This window comes from Plecotus auritus (genome assembly GCF_963455305.1).
Source record: "Plecotus auritus genome assembly, chromosome: 9".
Classification (NCBI taxonomy): domain Eukaryota; kingdom Metazoa; phylum Chordata; class Mammalia; order Chiroptera; family Vespertilionidae; genus Plecotus; species Plecotus auritus.
Window position 1 is genome coordinate 137,795,000 of NC_137783.1, and position 19,785 is coordinate 137,814,784.

A 19,785-nucleotide genomic window follows, 5' to 3' on the forward strand; every position below is an offset into this window, starting at 1 on the left:
TCTACGTTCCTCCGTCACATGCAGGATAGGTGTCAGCCATTTCTATACAGATGAGAACAGTTAGGCCTATACTGTGTGGTTTTTTTTTTAAAGTAACTATACACATTTAGGAGTGCATTCGTTTACCTCTTTACAGGCTGAATATAACTTCTTTTTTCAAAGTTCCCTGTGTTGTTAACTGAGCTTGAGTGAAGTGAAATCTTTGAGGTAAGGCAACCCTAAAGATAAAAATGGAAAGAAGGCCTGTGAAATTTGGGAACCTTCAGAGATACAGTTTTAGAGTCATCGCCTAAATATTGAAATGCCACCATTTGTTGTTTGGAGGGATGTGGAGCTAAATTGAGAACGGGAGCACCACATCTGCCTTATTGCTAAGTATATCCATCTCTACTGCTCCCCACAATAGGATTTTTATGTTGCATTCATTAATCATGGTTTAGCAGGTTTAAAGGAGGACAGAGAACCAAGAGGCTTTGCCTGCATTTCTCTGCCCTTCCTTACATGTTTGAGTGCTTGTCCCTAGCAGGCCCCATTTCTTTTTCATTATTAGGAAAGTCAAACAACTGAGAAGATATTATTTTCTAGTACTCTGTCAAGAGGCAGAATATTACAATTCCATTTTCATTTTTGCCTTTTAAATTTTCTGGCAAATTAAGATTCAGAGTTAGGGAAGAAGTTCTGCCTTGTGCCACCTAATGAATGTCACTGAAGCAGCAATTTTTAAAGTCTTTCACTCTGATGAGAAAGCACACTTTGCTGTCAACGCCATCAAGAAAGCAAGGTCCAGTGCGGGTAGTAGTTATGTGAGCAGTAAGTTCCTGGTGTCCAGTTCTTCAACCAGCTTGCTCCTGGATGCTTTTGATGGTCTGAACCAGTGGTCCTCTGTATGTGACTATTCTGAGGTAATTTGGACCCAAGCACTGTGCTCACTGCTGTCTTTGGCACGTGGAAACTAAGTTTCGACCAAGGCTAACAACTCAGTTTCCAAAAACATTTTCAGACCATGTAAGGTGAGGTGTTTTTTCTTCCAGGTAGTTTCAGGTTTTGGGGGTCCTCAGAAACTAATTTGCAGGGAGAGGAATTGGGAAGATGTGAAACAAGTTTGTGTTTCTTCTGCTCTGTTAGCCACTGCTATCTTCATGGATCTGACACTCTATTTATCTGACAGTGCACTTAGTACTGCTTTGCCAGGGAAAATCACACAAAACAAGCCTGGTGCATCAGCACTTTCATTGTGTGCAGGGCTGAGCCTCCCTTCACATGGTCACATCCCCCTTTTAATCCAATGCTCCCTTTCCCTTCCCCAGTCCTGCCTGTTTCTGTGGCACTTACTGCTGGTTTCCCTGAGCTCCTGTTTCCACTTTGTGTTTTTTGTGGGGCCCAGGAAGCTAAAGCTGTGTGTATTTGTGGATCAGACAAGTGCAGCAAGTTAATATCATTGGCTTCTGAAGGGGAGAGTGAGGTGATGGCTGCGTTTAAGTTGGATTTCCTTCCAGAAATGATGGTGGATCATTGCTCTTTGAATTCCAGTCCCGTGTAAGTATTTTTGTTGTCTAATTTTTTATCATAAGCAGAGGTACTGGGTTGTTTTCTTTGTTATTTAATGTAACTGGTTCTTTTCCTTAAAAGTAGAAATAATTGGGTGAAGAAGCCAAAGTCCACGCTATTGTTATTTTCTTTTTTTAAAAAAAAAATAAATATATTTTTATTGATTTCAGGGAGGAAGGGAGAGGGAGAGAGAGATAGAAACATCAATGATAAGAGAGAATCATTGCACACCCCCTACTGGGGACGGAGCCCACAACCTGGATATGTGCCCTAACTGGAAATGAACCAGGGACCCTTTAGTCCGAAGGCCGATGCTCTACCCACTGAGCCAAACCGGCTAGGACTATTGTTATTATCTATTACAGTCTGATTCTATCTCATTACTGCTGATTTCCTCAAAGCTATAACGAAGTTCTATACAGAAGAAGGTACATTTGGAATTATGGCCAGCAAGTGTGCTGGCTCCTGTCCCTCCAAGCTATAATGTTTTCCCATATGATAGGTTCTGAGGTTTGTTTGTTTTTTAAACTGTAGTTTTATTGCTTTAGGTTGGGTATGTAATTTCAAAGAATCTTTTGGGAAGGTATTTTTAATGATGAAATTCTTAGACTCATTACAGAGGATGTATTTAGTAGTGTATGCAGCATGCTGTATTGCCATGTAAACTGTAATTCTGGATTTTTATTCCTACCCCCCCAATTTAATTGAAAATGCAACACAATACATGATTTGGGAGGTATCAGGTGCCCCGCCCTCCCAATTAGATCAATTTTGATTGGCAATTTACCCAAATAAATTTTGAACATGGGAATGAGAAGCTCATTAGTTTACAGTACTTGTTCAAAAAGTGACACTGCCATTGTACATGCTAACCTGGCCCTGAGTTGTAGCTACAGGGGATCTGAATTCTGGGCTTTGTAGGTGACACATTTCTAACTCCTGATTTCAGCTACTGTAACCAGGCTTCAGAGTATCTTGGGACCTCAAGCAAATGAGTCTTCAGTTATTCAAAGCCAAGAATATTAAATGGTAGAATATTTTCTAGATAATGGGATAGTTGCAAGTCTTTGAGTTTAGGCCTCCACGTGCAAACCAGGCTACCCTGGGATTGGGTGTAACTGATGTGGATAATAGATTCAGAATAGCTCTTCATGGAATAGTGTAGCGGTCCTCAAAGTTAGTTGACTTGCTTGTTTGAAATAAATCCTATCCCTTCCCTGTAGTCTCCAAAAATAATAGTTATTTAGGACTTTTTATGAGAGTAGATAACAGGTGAAATCACAGTGAATGGCATCATAATAAAGACTTACTATATAATAAAAATATTCCCATGTACCAGATATATGATCCCTAGTAATAGGACTTTATGGCTCAAATTATCTTTCATTGTAACACTTTCTCTCTCTGCTTTGTTGCTACCTCGTATTCAACCCTTAGATACAGCATTTTTCCTCAGTCTGTTTTCTCATCTTTTAAAAGGTTGGATTGATTCAGCATCCCATGAAGGCTGGACCATGGAACATTGCATGAAAGTTACTTGGAACATAAAATTGCATATTCTGGGGCCCATGCCCAGATATTCTTATTCTGGAGTAGGGTCTAAGAATCTGTATTCAAACAGTGTCCCATGTAGTTTTCATGTACACCAGAGTTTGACAACTAATGGACTGAATGTAGGCCATTCTGAATAGAGGTAATCAGGGAGTAGACTGCTATATCATTTTTTTCCCCTAGTGCATTCACATCTGCTTTAGTCCTGTATCTTCACAAAAGCTTTTTGAGGTAAATTTGGCATAGACTATTGCCCATATTTTACAGATGAGAAACTCAGTTGAGAGGGGCTAAAACTGGCTTGCCTGAGGAGAGTTGGTGTCAACCTTGGCCCTAAAGTGCAATTTTAATGATACACTCCTTATTTTTACCCCTTAGACCAGGCCTCAGCTGTCATTGAGCAGAGTTACCCATCAATTCTTCTCATTATGGCAAGTCCTCGGGCCTCAGTAGACACCATATACCAAAACACACACCATAGAGTTAGGAAGAAGAAAGCTCTTGAGAAAGGTGTGTGCTTGCTACCCCTTTCTTGGATTGTAAGCCCTTTACACCCATACTACTTCAGCAGGAGGCTTGACCTCAGTGCTTTTACCTCTGAAGAGATATTGCCTGGGAATGTGATCTAGCAATGTACCAGTATCTTACTTAAAAATTTCTGGGCCCTGGGACCTGACCCCTAGTGCCTGTTCTCACTTGTAACAATGTCCTTGATTCTGCTTTGACCACTCTCCAGCTTCCATTGGTTCCTCTTACTTGGCGTGCACTGTAAGATGTGGTTGTCTCCAGGGGTTGTATCTTAGGTCTTTTCTCTTAGCTCTCCCATTGCTTAAGGGAGTACTAATGTGCTTTTCTGATTCTCAGATTTCTATATATATTCCGTAAGTGTCCCCTGAGCTCTGTGACTTTGAATATCTCCATCTGAAGGCTTCCCCACGCAAAAACAATCCCTCATATTGTCTGCACTAGAATCCAAGAGTGATTGGTAACTTCTTCCTCTTCCTCATCTCCTTGATGGAGTGATCTCTAAGTTCTAGTGGATTCTGCCCCCCCCCCCCCCCCCAATTTCTCAGCATTGCCTAGGACTGGTTCCTAATTTTAGGAGCTAGTTTTTTTCAAGAGCCTTCTGATCTCCATATTTTCTCACTTTATATCATCCTCTAGATTATTGCCAGATGTCTTTTAAGAGACAAATGACAAATGTGATCCTTGTTTAAAAATCTTGGATTAAAGTCCAGTTCTTTCAGTATAATATGGAAAGCCCCTCACTGGTCTCTCTAACCTATTTCTTTATTCTTATCGATTTTCATTTATATATATTTTCTTTTTCTCCCTAATATTTTAGATTATTTTATACTCTCTCCTAACTTTCTCAAGTCCTTTTTTCTAACTTTCTAATGTTATCTCAATCTTCTCTCCTCTTCCTTCTGAGTCCTTACCATTTGATCACCACCCCTTAGCCAGGCATCCTCAAACTACGGCCTGCAGGCCACATGCGGCCCGCCGAGGACATTTATCCGGCCTGCCGGGTGCCGCTGCCTGTCCTGCTTAGCAGCCGACTTGTCCCAGGCCCGCAGTGCGCATAGGAATTTGTTTATAGTTCTTTTTTTTTTAAACTATAGTCTGGCCCTCCAACCGTCTGAGGGACGGTGAACTGGCCCCCTGTTTAAAAAGTTTGCCCTAACCGGTTTGGCTCAGTGGATGGAGCGTCGGCCTGCAGATTGAGGGGTCCCAGGTTCGATTCTGGTCAGGGGCGTGTGCCTTGGTTGCGGACACATCCCCAGAAGGGGGTATGCAGGAGGCAGCTGATCGATGTTTCTCTCTCATCGATGTTTCTGACTCTATCCCTCCCCCTTCCTCTCTGTAAAAAAATCAATAAAATACATTAAAAAAAAAAAAAAGTTTGAGGACCCCTGCCTTAGGCTTTCATACCTCTATGCTATATAGCACTTTTCCCAGCTGCTTAGGCCATTCACCTTTAATTTCTGCATATACTTCCCCCTCCAAATAAAATAAAACTATTAGCCACTTTTTAAGAAAATATGTTTTTATTGATTTCAGAGAGAGGAAGGGAGATAGAAGCATCAATGATGAGAGGGAATCATGGATTGGCTGCCTCCTGCACAGTCCCTACTGAGGATCGAGCCCACAACCCAGGCATGTGCCCTGACCAGGAATCAAACCATGACCTCCTGGTTTATGGGTTGCTACTCAACCACTGATCCACATTGGCCAGGCTATTAGCCACTTTTTTTTTCACAGAACTTTTATTCATTTGCTAAAGCATTTGTTGGGTATTATAGTTGCGTCTTTCCACTTGTTCAGTGCCACTGCCTCTAGGACAGGAATTATTCTGTCCACTTTAATAGACCCTTATAGTGTGTAGTATCTGGCACGTTGTAGGAAATTTGGAAAGTACGGTTGAATGAACGATAAGTCCTGTGAGTTTTTTTTATAATTAGAGATGATTACAGAGATAGGCACTCCAGACATTACCGCCATACCTCAGGGAAAAGTTTGAAAACCTTTACAAGCAGATTGTTAGCTGTTCTATTGTTGAGTGATGTCTTAAAAATCTTTTTGATAGCTTTTTCTAGTACCTAATACCCCAGCTAACATAGGAAGAGCTCCCTTTATCCAAATGAAAATTACTTTTTTCCAGCAAAGACACGTTCTGTCTTGTTCTCACTAGAGAACCAGCTGCTAAGTAACTTAGGCCAGTGTTTTTGGGTCCTTTTTATTATGATGTTCTTCTATGCCAGTTTTTTTTCATAGTACAGTATGTGAGCCAGGGGGACCTGGTAGAAGTGGGTGGTGGCTAGAGACTGGGATGCAACAAGTATTTATATAAATGGCGGTTAATAGGTATTGAAAAAGAAGGAGAGAGCGAAAAAAATGAGTAATGAAAGAGTTTGGAAATAGTTTTTAAACAGATGTGAAGGTAGTATTTAAGGGTTTTCTTGTAAGGACACGTGGGCTGGGCTATAATGTAATCAGAAACTCCACATCTGGAAGACCTGGAAACTATCTTTTATGCCTCATTTATGTTCCCTAAATGTTCTGCTCTCTGCATGTGCTGCTGCTAATACTCTTCATCTACTCTATAACCTTGGTTACAGCACGGCTTTCTTTGCCTTGCCCCTGCCCTTCCAGCCTGTCTTCTGATGCCTCACTCCTTTTCTCTGTCTCTGTATTTTATATAATTCACATAACATAATTTTATATAATTCACATAACATAAAATTTACCCCTTTAAATCATACCGTCATTGATTTTTACGATATCCATAAAGTTGTGCAACTGTCACCACTATCTAATTCCAGAACATTTTTATCACCCTAAAAAGAAACCCTATACCCATTAGCAACCATTCCCTTCCCTCTCTCCCCTCACCCTTTACTCCTATTCCTGGGGAACTACTTGTCTACTTTCTGTCTTTATAGATTTGCCTATTCTGGGTATTTAATGTAAATGGACATACAATATGTAGCCTTTGTGATAGTTTTCTTTCACTTCAGCATGTTTTGAACTTCATCTACATTGTAGCATGACCCTGCCATCTCTGGCCACTGCCCTTTTATCTTGTCAACTTAACTCATACTACCTCTAGTTGTACCTTTCCCACTTCTGACTTCACCACTAATTGCCTGTTTCTGTTAACCAATTCCAGGCTCTTTTGAGCAATGCTGTGCAATAGAGCTTTCTGTGATAATAAAAATGTTCTGTATCTCTGCTGTCCTATGCAGTGGTCTCTAGTCACATGAGGCTAGTGTGACTGAGGAACTGGATTTTTAAAATTAAATTTAAATAGTCACATGTGGCTAGTGGCTGTTGTCTTGCTCAGTGTACTTGTAGAGGAACTCGATTAGTCAGGCCTATCCTTCTGTTTTAAACATAGGTCATGATCTTAGGTTTCTGGCCAGCCAGTGGATCAGCAGGGCCCTGGGGATGGTAAGGAAGTGGGACAGAACATCAGCTCTGTCCTCTGAGCTGGTTTTGGGCTGGGAAGTTTCAGGATGGGGAAAGATAGGAGAAAGAGAAAAGGGAGTTTAGGAGTTTTGAATAGATATATGCTTTGAAAATAAAGCTTTGTTTTCCCTTCCCTGTTTATCTTACAAGTTGGTTCTCTACTCTGTTTTCCTATAGCATGTTTCTTGAAAAATCAGGTAGACAAGGCAGCCTCTGGGTCTGATTTCTCAGTTTCTCATTTTTTAAAAAAAATTATTTCAGAGAAGCAGGGAGAAGGAGAGAGAGAGATAGAAACATCAGTAATGAGAGAGAATCATTGATCGGCTGCCTCCTGCACACCCCCTACTGGGGATTGAGCCAGAAACTCAGGCATATGCCCTTGCCTGGAATGAAACCCCGGGACCCTTCAATCTGCAGACTGACGCTCTATCCACTGAGCCAAACCAGCTGGGACGACTCAGTTTCTCATTCTTTTTTTTTTTTTTTTTTAATGTATTTTATTGATTTTTTACAGAGAGGAAGGGAGAGGGATAGAGAGTTAGAAACATCGATGAGAGAGAAACATCAATAAGCTGCCTCCTGCACACCCCCCTACTGGGGAATGTGCCTGCAACCAAGGTACATGCCCTTGACCGGAATTGAACCTGGGACCCTTGAGTCCACAGGCCGACGCTCTATCCACTGAGCCAAACCGGTTAGGGCCAGTTTCTCATTCTTAAATGATTTGCCAGTTGCTGCCATTATTTGCTTCTGCTGTCAGAAGCAGAACATAGAGGTGGGATGGTGCCATGCCTCTCCCCTAAAACACTGACTGCCTTCTTATCTCCCTTCTTTCCTCACTGCTGCATACCCTGCTTTTCCTCTCTTCCATCTTACTCCCAGTTCAGTACCTCCACAGAAGATAAGAATTCTATAGACTTGCCTTTTAGAAATGACAGGTACTTCACTGGCCGGTTTTGCTCAGTGTTTAGCAGCCGTGGGCAAACTACGACCCGCGGGCCGGATCCGGCCCACGGAGCCGAAAGAGCGAAGGGTTCTCTTTTTTTTAAAATATATTTTATTGATTTTTTACAGAGAGGAAGGGAGAGGGATAGAGAGCCAGAAACATCGATGAGAGAGAAACATCGATCAGCTGCCTCCTGCACACCCCCTACTGGGGATGTGCCCGCAGCCAAGGTACATGCCCTTGACCAGAATCGAACCTGGGACCCTTCAGTCCGCAGGCCGACGCTCTATCCACTGAGCCAAACCAGTCAGGGCGAGCGAAGGGTTCTCTTGCTCTCCCCTCCGCTTCTTTACTTTGAATTTATATTAGTTCACACAAACACTCCATCCATGCTTTTGTTCCGGCCCTCCAGTCCAGTTTAAGAACCCATTGTGGCCCTCGAGTCAAAAAGTTTGCCCACCCCTGGTTTAGAGCATCGGCTCATCAACAGATGGGTCTCGGGTTCAATTCCTGGTCAAGGGCACGTTCCTTGGTTGCAGGCTCAATCCCTGGCCCTGATAGGGGTGAGTCTGGGAGGCAACCAATCGATGTGTCTCTATCATGTGGCTGTTTCTCTTTCTCTCTCCCCCCCTCCCTCCTACTCTATTTAAAAACAGTGGGAAAATATCCTTGGGTGAGGATTTTAAAAAAAAAGAAAGAAAGAAATGACAGGTATACAATAGATACTTCTCCAGAGGGTTGCTGAATTCATTGGTTCTTGAGCAGGTGTAAAAAATACACATAATTCCTGATCACTGATCCTAAGGAGCTCTCCATCGGTGGGAGGTAAGGCATAAATATGAGAATGGATTTAGTGGTATATAAATGCCATACCTGAACGATGTGGGATCCTTGGCATATCACACTGGGTGTCTTGTCCCAGATGGCTTTTTAATGCAGTGGTTACTTTTTGGTTTTTGTGTGTTTTTTTTTAGAGAAAGTGAAAGGGAGGCAGAGAGAAACATTGATGTGAGAGAGACACATTGATTGGTTGCCTCCTGTATGTGTCCCAACCAGGGCTGGGGATCAAGCCTACCAAGGTACATGCCCTTGACTGGAATAAAACCCAGGACTATGGACCGATGCTCTATCTACTGAGCCAAACCAGTTAGGGCTGCAGTAGTTACTTTTATATGTTTTTTTAAAATATATTTTTATTGATTTCAGAGAGGAAGGGAGAGGGAGAGAGAGATAGAAACATCAATGATGAGAGAGAATCATTGCTTGGCTGCCTCCTGCACGCCCCCCACTGAGGACCAAGCCCGCAACCCAGGCATGTGCCCTTGGCCGGAATCAAACCCGGGACCCCTCAGTCCCCAGGCCAACACTCTATCCATTGAGCCAAACCAGCCAGGGCATGCAGTGGTTACTTTTTTTTTTTTTTTTTTTTTTTTTAGAGGATTTTATTTTTTTAATCCTCACCTGAGGATATATATATTTTTATATATATTTTATTGATTTTTTACAGAGAGGAAGGGAGAGGGATAGAGAGCTAGAAACATCGATGAGAGAGAAACATCGATTAGCTGCCTCCTGCACACCTCCCACTGGGGATGTGCCCGCAACCAAGGTACGTGCCCTTGACCGGAATCGAACCCGGGACCCTTCAGTCCGCAGGCCGACGCTCTATCCACTGAGCCAAACCGGTTTCGGCAGCAGTGGTTACTTTTAATTAAGGTTGAGGATGGAAGAGCGTTGTTGCTCATCTCTTCAGACACAGTAACAGTTGATGAGAAAGCTTTTGACTGCTTATTACATATACATAGGTATACATGTGGTTGCTTCTCCCTTTTTTTTAGATTATTCGTAGCTGATGTTATCACTTTCATTTCTACGCTGTCTTCCTGAGCTCCAAAGAAATTTTTTTCTTATTTATCTAACACAGTGGCTATGTATATAAATGCGCAGTATTTATTGGAGGAAGGAAGAAGTCAGTGGATAACTCCAGTTGCATGATATCCACAGCATCATGAGCCTGGCTCGATAACTTGCTGTGCTCTAGAAGTGCTTCTTATAATGGTGAAGGGCTGTGTCCTGTGCCTCTTCCAACTTGTAAAATACAGTAAAAACAATTGAGTAGAAAACAAAATAAGGTGTAAATTTGCATTTTGTGTCTTTTTATTTTATTGGATTGAACATTTACAAAATGACTTGGTCCAATTGCTGTAAAAGTTTCTAAAGAGTTAAGTTTGAAGATTATCCCTGGTCCTTGGGTACTTTGAGCAGCACTGCTCTTGTGGATTCTTCTAATGAATTGGTATTGGGGTGGGGATGTTAATGGAGTAGGTGGATTGAAGACATGGAGGAGGATTGGGAGAATAAAGAGAGAAAGGAAGATCATGTGTCTGGAATTTTGAGTTTTCACTAAACTTTTGGATAAACCACAATCCACATTTGTTGACTGTGTTTATGCTTTTGCACTAAACAATGATGTAGAAAGTTTAGAAACAGCACACAAATATAGATGGAAGGGATAAGCTGAAAGCATTTTCTTATAATGTAATACAAGTTATTAAAACCCTGCCTCTTAAGTTGCTGTCAGTTTCCTTATCATCAAAACATTCTGAGCACCATTGGTTTTCTATGTTAACCCTCCCCAGAATAGAAGTAGGAGGAAAGATTAGCAACATTTTAATAAAATATTATAATTGGTCATTAAAGTTGTTGGCAGCAGTTTTTAGGGAGTGACACTCATTGTTTCACTAGTCATAATCTATTTTTTACTTTGTTTTCTATTTTTAATTCAATTTATTGGGGTGTCACCAGTCAACAAGATTATATAGGTTTTAAGTGTAGATTTCTGTGATACATGATCTGTATATTGCATTGTGTGCCCACCATCCAAAGTCAAATCATCTTCCATCACCATATATTTGGCTCCCTTTACCCTCTACTACAGGTAGATTGATCCTGTGACAATCAAGTAATCATAAGAGATAATAGTTGCTCTTTAATTTGTGAGCCCTCTTTATGCACAGCATTTATTTTTATGAGGGTTAGTTGATTAAATAGGGGAATTGTTGAGAACAAGAAATTTCTCCCATCTCACATTGAGTATGTGCTTACTTTGAACCAGGCACTATACCAAGTGTAGCTACAACAATGAATAGGAAATAAAATTGTTTCTGCATTCAAGGAGCTCTAGACTAAGAGCTAGAGAATGGGGACCCTCTACAGACATAGCGACAAGAGTTGGTTTAGCCTGGCCGGTGTGGCTCAGTGGTTGAGTGTCAACCTATGAACCTGGAGGTCAGGGTTTGATTCTGGGTCAGGGCACATGCTTGGATTGCGGGCTCATGGGTGTGGCGTGGGGCATGCAGGAGGCAGCCAGTCAATGCGTCTCTCTCATCATTGATGTTTCTATCTCTTTCTCCCTCTCCCTTCCTCTTTGAAATCAATAAAAATATATGTTAATGCTAGGTTTCAGTAAAGGTGATGTGAGAATAGCCCTGGTGGGTGTTCAGTTACAAGAGATTTCGGAATTAAAAGAGTGGTTGAGCTCCTTTCGTAGATTCATCATTCTCAATGATTTTCAAATACTATTCAAAAGATAGCAGTGGAATATATCCCAAGAAATCACAAACACCAATCAGAAAGGATATATGCACCCCTATGTTCATAGCAGCACAATTTACAATAGCTAAGATTTGGAAACAGCCTAAGTGCCCATCAGCAGATGAATGGTTTAAAAAACTGTGGTACATCTGCACATTGGAATACTACCCTGCTGTAAAAAAGAAGGAACTTGTACCATTTGCAACAGCATGGATGGACCTGGAGAGCATTATGCTAAATGAAATAAGCCAGTCGGAGAAAGATAAATATCACATGATCTCACTCATTTGTGGAATATAATGAACAACATAAACTGATGAACAAAAATAGATCCAGAGACATAAAAGTGTTGAACAGACCTTCCAACCTCAGAGGGAAGGCGGGGGGTGGGGGGTAAGAAAGCAACCAAAGGACTTGAGTGCATGCATAAAAGCATAACCCATGGACACAGACAGTAGGGGGTGGGCATGTGCTGGTGGGTGGGAAGGGCTGGGGAGAGGTCAATGGGGGAAAAAGGAGACATACGTAATACTTTAAACAATGAAGAATTTTTTAAAAAAACAGTAGTGTAAAAACTTGCGTTTCCTTTAATGAGAACTATTACTTTATTTAGGGTTAGATATTAAAACATGGCAAATTTGAATATGGTGATGTGTTTCTGGATTAAACAGCCAGCACTAGCATAAAAGTTCATTATGATGGCTCTTCGGAATTTAAGTTGTTACTGATGTAGATCTTAAAACATTGGTAGGGAAGGTCTTTGATTTATTTTGAATGGTAGAAATATTTGTAGTGTAAGAATCCCCTGAGGTTCTTGGCAATTGCAAGGATAGCAATGAAGGTATTCAAGTATGAGCATTACAAGTTTGGTGTGAGAGGATTGGAGGAATTTGTTATAATGGTTGCAGTTGGTAAGGGAACTAACTGGTAAAATCTTGGAAAAGTAGCATTAAATTGGATAACTTAGAAACAATAAAAATCTAGAATGATGACATCATTGTTTATGTTTATATAACAACTAGAAGCCCGGTACATGGGTGTTTGGCCAGCTGGCCCTGCTGCCCCCACCCCCCCAATTGGGGACAGGGCTGGCCAGGGGGAGAGGCCTTGGGCGGTTGGCTGGCCGCCCCATCATCCCCTGGTTGAACTCCTGGTCAAGGGGCAATTTGCATATTAGCCCTTTATTTTATATAACAATCATTTGTTAGAGTTTAAGAGGCAAAACTTTGTTTTGGTCAGGGGGCCTATCTCAAGAGCACCAGAATTAAGCACATGAGACACATTCAAAGACCAACATTTTAGTCAGTCCGTAGCTTAGGCCTTTGAAATCAAGTGCTTCTGTTCTAATGTCTACTGAAAGAAAACTTTTAAACTGTCATTGTACTATTGAGAGTCCTGAATCTTATAATTAATAGTCCTTTGTTTATTTTATGGACATTTAAAAAACCCTTTGTTAAAAGTATTAAAATTTGCTTTAGAAACTCTGACTTTTAAGTTCTTCTGAGAATTCTCATGCTAGATAAAGAATAAGTGACACTCAATTTCTTAATTAAAACCTAGGATGTCCTAATCAGAATGGCAGCTTTAGTTTGGGATCTAAAGCTAATGGGAGGGGTGACCATGCTGAGGGAGGACCTGGGAACCCTGGTAAATTGAACGGATGTCATGAGAGGAAGTAGATTCTCCCACCCCCCACTTTCCCAGGAAATAGTTGAGATCTTTAAAGGAAACAAAACTCCCTCTAGAGAGCAACATGAATGTATAATAGTAGTTTTATTTTATCTAATGCAGCTCAAAGAAAATGAACGGCACCCTGGACCACCCAGACCAACCGGATCTTGATGCTATCAAGATGTTTGTGGGCCAGGTTCCGAGGACCTGGTCTGAGAAGGACTTGAGGGAACTCTTTGAACAGTATGGTGCTGTCTATGAAATCAACGTTCTAAGAGATAGGAGCCAAAACCCTCCTCAGAGCAAAGGTGAAGATTTGGGTTTCATGTGCAATTTTTTGTCATGTACATACTGTCTCATTGTCAGAATGTTCCTATGGTCATATTGGGAGGGGGGAATATGTTCTTTTATAGTCCCTATATATTCCAGGCCAAACTCATTTAATGACTTAAAAATAAAAAATCAAAGTGACTTCATGAGGTTGATTTGTAATTTGGATCTTGGGTAGTACATTTAGTAAACCAATCACATAAGGTTTTCTTTAATGTTTTGGCTATGGTAAGCTAATTCTAATGGGAGGGGAAGGCCATGGAAAGAAAAAGACTGTCCCTGAACCCATGGGTTTCTGTTAATGTATATAAAGGCCTTGCAGGATGGCTTAGCAACTAGGAGAGCCTTTTTTGTAGGTAACCTGTTTGCTATAGCTTATAAAATGAACAGGAGAAGAAAGGTTGAACTGCTTCCAGATATATCCCGCAGAGTGGAAGTTTCACAGGACTGATGGTCGATAAAGCATAATCTTTGCCCCTACACACAGAGACATACTCTTATTTTTCCAAGTGACCGACTCAGAGTAATCTTCAGTGAAAGCTGTTCTGCAGTGCAAATATCAACAAGTATGATTGTCATGTTTGAAAACCAGTTTAATAACAGGATCTAGAAGCAGAGGGATTAATTTTTATTTTTGGCATAGTTAACAAAAATGCAAAGTATTGTAGTTTCAGCTCTGGCTGGGTAGCTCAGTTGGTTAGAATGTCATCCCAATATGCCAGGGTTGCAGGTTTGATCCTCCTTCAGGGCACATACAGGAATCAACCAGTGAATGCATAAATAAGTGGAACAACAAATTGATGTGGTCTTCTTCTCCCCCACCCCCCGACCTGCTTCCCCTCTTTCTCTAAAGTCTTGTATTTTCTGAAAATGACTGGCAATATAATGTGCAGTAATTTAAATCTTAATTGCAGAGTGATTTTTAAAGACATCTGTATTGTGTCTCTTGGACTATGGACCCAAGATTTACAAAATATACCTCCTCCCTCCTATCCCCAGCAAAGATACAAAGCATAAAACTTACAGATCTCAGTCAGCACCATGTGCTGCTAGAAACTTAATTATATTTGATGGGAACTAAGAGTCCCCCAGAAAAGATACTAAGAAATTTTATAATTTAAAATGATAATTATGTTTGAGGCATATGATAGAAATTGGCTACAATGTAAGGAGTGGTTTATTCTAAAAGAGAAAGTTTCTGAAAGATGAAGAGCTTCTGATAGACGAAGAGCCACAAGTGTTCAAGGCCCCTCTTTGTCTTGTTTGTAGTTGAGTCCTCTTGCCCAGCACACTGCCTGATGCTCCAAATAGGGTGGGTTGAATGGCTTGGTACTGTGACCTTTGCAAGGGAAGTCATCTTTCCCAGAGATGTTATAGGAGCAGCTAAAGAAGAATTTTAATATAACTAAGAGACTATAACAATAAAAAGAATGCATAGAAAAAAAGTGTGTGTTTTTTTTCTGCTAGGTTCTCTCTCTCTCTCTCTCTCTCATATTTTAATAAACATTACCTTTTCTTTTTAAGTTCTAATACAGGGTGGAGCCAAAGTAGATTTACAGTTTGTTTGGGGAATAATGCAATAAATACTAATGATGCAAGAATAAACTCTGTTTTGCATACTCACAACTGTAAATCTACTTTTGCCCCAACCCTGTATGTCCAGGGAGTACTGAGTGCTCTAGAATTCTCTACTTTCAAAGGACTGGTTTGATTTGTGAAATCGTCTTTATTGCAGGGTGCTGTTTTGTTACGTTTTACACTCGCAAAGCTGCATTAGAAGCACAGAATGCTCTTCACAATATGAAGGTCCTCCCAGGGGTAAGAAAGCTCCTACTAAGTGGAACTGTGGTGGTATTGACACATGGAACATACTTTACATGTATTAGATACACATTGAAAACCATTTTGGGGAAAGGGTGACTTTCACAGGTATGGATGTAAAGGGAACTTTTAAAGATTATAGGCTGAAAGTAGTTCTTTCTCAGCCAAGAGAATTTTTACTTCTTGATTCAGAGTTCTATCCATTCTGATATTTTGTGGGGCAAAGGTCATGAAGCAGGTGTGAGTTCAAGAGAACTCTTACAGGCTCTAGTTTTGGTATTTCTTTAGAGTCCTCATTTATATTTCTGCTTCAGTGTGTACAGTGGTAATATTCACATTTTCTCCTTTTCAGATGCATCATCCTATACAGATGAAACCTGCTGACAGTGAGAAGAGCAATGGTAAGCAAGCACCTAGGCCCTCCCCTTATCAGGTTTTTTTCTAGTTTGCTGTTCTCATGGCATCTGATTGCATTGTGCTCTGAGTAATTTCTTTTGAGGTAGAAGTGATATATAGCATGTTAATTTCAGATGTACAGCATAATGTTTTGATAAATATTGTGAAATGATCACCACAATAAAGCTAGTTAAAATCTTTCACCATACATGGCTACAAAAATTTTTTCTTGTGATGAAAACTTTTTTTAAAATATATTTTATTGATTTTTTTACAGAGAGGAAGGGAGAGGGATAGAGAGTTAGAAACATCGATGAGAGAATCATCGATCAGCTGCCTCCTGCACACCCCCTACTGGGGATGTGCCTGCAACCAAGGCACATGCCCTCAACTGGAATCGAACCTGGGACCCTTCAGTCCGCAGGCCGACGCTCCATCCACTGAGCCAAACGGGTTTCGGCATGATGAAAACTTTTAAGATCTACTCTCTCAGCACCTTTCAAATATGCAGTATAGCATTATTAACTGTAGTCTCCATGCTGCAGCCTACATCCTCATGACTTATTTATTTTATAACTGGAAGTTTGTACCTTTTGGACCCCTTCACTGGCAACCATCAACCTGTTTTCTGTATAAGTTTGGGGTTTTGTTTTCTTTTTAAGATTCCTCATAGAAGAGAGATCATACTGTATTTGTCTTCTCCTGTTTGACTTATTTCACTTAGCATAAAGCCCCCAAGTCCATCCATGTTGTCACAAATGGCAAAATGTTATTCCTTTTTATGACAGAAAAATAATTCTCTCTGTGTGTGTTTGTGTGTGCATGTGCTGCACACACACACATTTTCTTCATTCATTTACCACTGCACACTTTAGTTGTTTCTGTATCTTGGCTGTTGTAAATAGTGCTATAATGGATATAGGTATGCATGTATTTTTTTGAGTTAGTGATTTCATTTTTGTCAGATATATACCCATAAGTCAAATTGTTGGATCATATGGTAGTTCTAGTTTTAATTTTTTGAGGAGCCGCCATACTGTTTTCTATAATGGTTTCACTAATTTACATTACCACCTACAGTGCACAAGGGTTCTTTTTTCCTCCGAATTCTTGCCAACATTTGTTCCTTTCTTGGCTTTATTTGTTTTTGTTAATTCTTATCGCAGGATATTTTTCCCATTGATATTTCTTTAGAGTGCAAAGGAAGGAAGTGGGGGCGACATCAATGTGAGAGACACATCTAGTGGTTGCCTCACATACACATCCCTACCAGAGCCGGAAATAAAACCTGCAATCCAGGTTTGTGCCCTTGAACCCGCGGCTCTCCGGTTTGCAGAACAACACTCTAACCACTTAGCCATGCCAGTCAGGACCCTTTCTTGGCTTTTTGATAATAGCCATTCTAATGGGTGTGAAGTGATACCTCACTGTGGTTTTTATTTGCATTTTTCTGATGATTAGTAATGTTGACCATCTTTCTATGTGTCTGTTGTCCATATGTATGTCTTTTTTTGGAAAATGTCTATTCAGATCCTCTGTCCGCTTTTTAATCAACTGTGTGTTTTTTTCCCTTTTTTTGCCTTTGAGTTGTATAAGTTCTTTATGTTTTTTGAATAGTAACCCCTATCAGATACATGATTTGCAAATATTTTCTCCCATTTTATAGGTTGCTTTTTCATTTAGTTGATGGTTTCCCTTGCTGTGCAGAAGCTTTTTAGTTTGTAGTCCCACTTGTTTATTTTTGCTTTTGTTGCCTTTTAGTTTTGGAGTCAGATCCAAAAAAGTCATTGCCAAAACTGATGTCAAGGAACTTACTAAGTATGGTTTTCTTCTAGGAGTTTTATGTTTTCGGGTCTTACATTGAAGTCTAATCCATTTTAGTTAATTTTTAAAAAATATATTTTTATTGATTTCAGAGAGGAAGGGAGAGGGAGAGAGAGCTAGAAACGTCAGTGATAAGAGAGAATCATTGATTGGCTGGCTCCTGCACGCTCCACACTGGGGATTGAGGCTGCAATCCAGGCATGTGCCCTTGACTGGAGTTGAACCCAGGACCCTTCAGTCCGCAGGCTGACACTCTATCCACTGAGCCAAATTTTAGTTAATTTTTGGTGTATTGTATAAGATAGTGGTTCATTGCTCTAATGTCATCTAAATTGTCTATTTTTTTTTCTTTAAAATAAGTATGGCAAATAACTGAGGTAGAGTTGATAGGGAAACATTACAAGAACTTTTTATAATGAACTGGAATGTCTTTGGTCAATATAATTTCTTATGAGTAGAAGTGAAGAGGGAAAATGAGCAAGTTAGGAAGGAGAACTTAGTCCTCAAGAGGACAGTCAGAAAAGGAAAGTGGATATAGTTAGACTCTCTGTAAGGTGTGTCCTGTTTCTCTTATCATATTAATTAAATGTGCAAACTCATTCTTTAGCATAGTATATTGCTAGTAAGAGCAAATATTACTGAGTGCTAGGCAAGAGCCCAAGAACTGTGCATTTAATACCTACAGCTACCTTTGAGGTAAACCACGTTTCCCTACTAGTCAGGTGAGGAAACAGGCACAGAATGGTTAAGTAACTTTCACAAGCTCATAAAGCTACTTCATTTCCTCTTAAGTGCTTTCAATGATAATTTTAAGATACCATTGTTTATAAGAGGAGGTGCTAACTTATGGGGGGAAAAGGTACTTCTTATAATCTGTGAAATGTGGTATAAATGCACCAGAGCCAGTTCTCAAACCCAGAGTCTGTGCTCTGCTATCTCTTGTAGTAATAATGTTCAAGCCTTCTGTGTTTTACTCTCTTAGCAGTGGAAGACAGGAAGCTGTTTATTGGTATGATTTCCAAGAAGTGCACTGAAAATGACATCCGAGTCATGTTCTCTTCATTTGGACAGATTGAAGAATGTCGGATATTGCGGGGACCTGATGGACTGAGCCGAGGTGGGTACATTTTTAAACTTTAAAGATACTCATCTTATCCTGGCTGGGTTAGCTCAGTGGATAGAAAGTTGGCCTACGGACTGGAGGGTCCCAAGTTCAGTTGGGGGGCGTGCGGGAGGCAGCCAATCAATGATTCTCTCTCATCATTGATGTTTCTGCCTCTCCCTCTCTGAAATCAATAAAAAAATATATTTTTTTAAAAAAAGGATACTCATCTTGCCCTGGCCTGGGTAGCTCAGTTGGTAAGAGTATTATCCCGATATGCCAAGATTGCAGGTTTGATCCCCAATTGGGGTACATACAAGAATCAGCCAACTAATGCATAAATAAGTGGAACAATAAATCGATGTTTCTCTCTCTATATTTAAAGTTTATATGCTTATTTTGAATTTGGAGTTGTTGTGTGTTTTTTTTTATCTGACCAGTGGAAACCAGTAATCCCTAGCCAATATGGCTCTGTCATGATGGAGAAGTTGGGCTTGAAGTTGTATGTGTAGGTCCTGTCATAACTCTTCTTTAATTTGATTCCTTTTGTATTCTCCCAACATCCTTAAGGAGTTTATATTCTGTTCTTCAGTGTCATGTATTAAAATTCTCTCTTTTATGCTTGGAGAGGTTCTTGATGTTAAAATGGAAACACTTTTTTTGCAGGAGGAACTTGAGGCTATGAATCCTCCTTTATCTTTTAAGCACTTTGTTTCTTATTTCTGCTTCCCTGGGTTTTCATTATAGCACTTATCACTCTGGTGTAACATAGCTCTCTCTTCCACTAGATCATGAGACCCTGAAGGCAGGAACCTTATCTATACATATTGCTAGCTGGTACTTGCTCATAGTTAAGTGCTCAGTTAATGTCTATAAGTAAGTAAGCAAATGAATGAGTTATTGACCCTTCTCTTACCAGGTTGTGCATTTGTGACTTTTACAACAAGAGCCATGGCACAGACAGCTATCAAGGCAATGCACCAAGCACAGACCATGGAGGTAGGGAGATGAATGCAAGGGGCAATTCCTTAGC

At 40.4% G+C, this 19,785-nt stretch overlaps 1 protein-coding gene across 11 annotated transcripts in view; it reads left to right on the top strand.

Moving 5' to 3' along the window:
• The window catches only part of CELF1 (CUGBP Elav-like family member 1), an 81,520-nt gene that overhangs the window by 43,371 nt on the left and 18,364 nt on the right, over positions 1-19,785 (top strand). For 8 of the 11 annotated variants that reach the window (XM_080688618.1, XM_080688617.1, XM_080688615.1 and 5 more), the window contains 5 exons: positions 13,400-13,587; positions 15,345-15,427; positions 15,783-15,831; positions 18,633-18,767; positions 19,672-19,751. In XM_080688618.1, coding sequence (XP_080544744.1) covers positions 13,410-13,587; positions 15,345-15,427; positions 15,783-15,831; positions 18,633-18,767; positions 19,672-19,751 — 525 coding nt within the window. In that variant the 5' untranslated portion in view covers positions 13,400-13,409. Of the gene's footprint in view, positions 1-1,384; positions 1,537-13,399; positions 13,588-15,344; positions 15,428-15,782; positions 15,832-18,632; positions 18,768-19,671; positions 19,752-19,785 lie in introns of all 11 variants that reach the window. The other 3 variants (XM_080688610.1, XM_080688613.1, XM_080688614.1) reach the window with 1 other exon arrangement.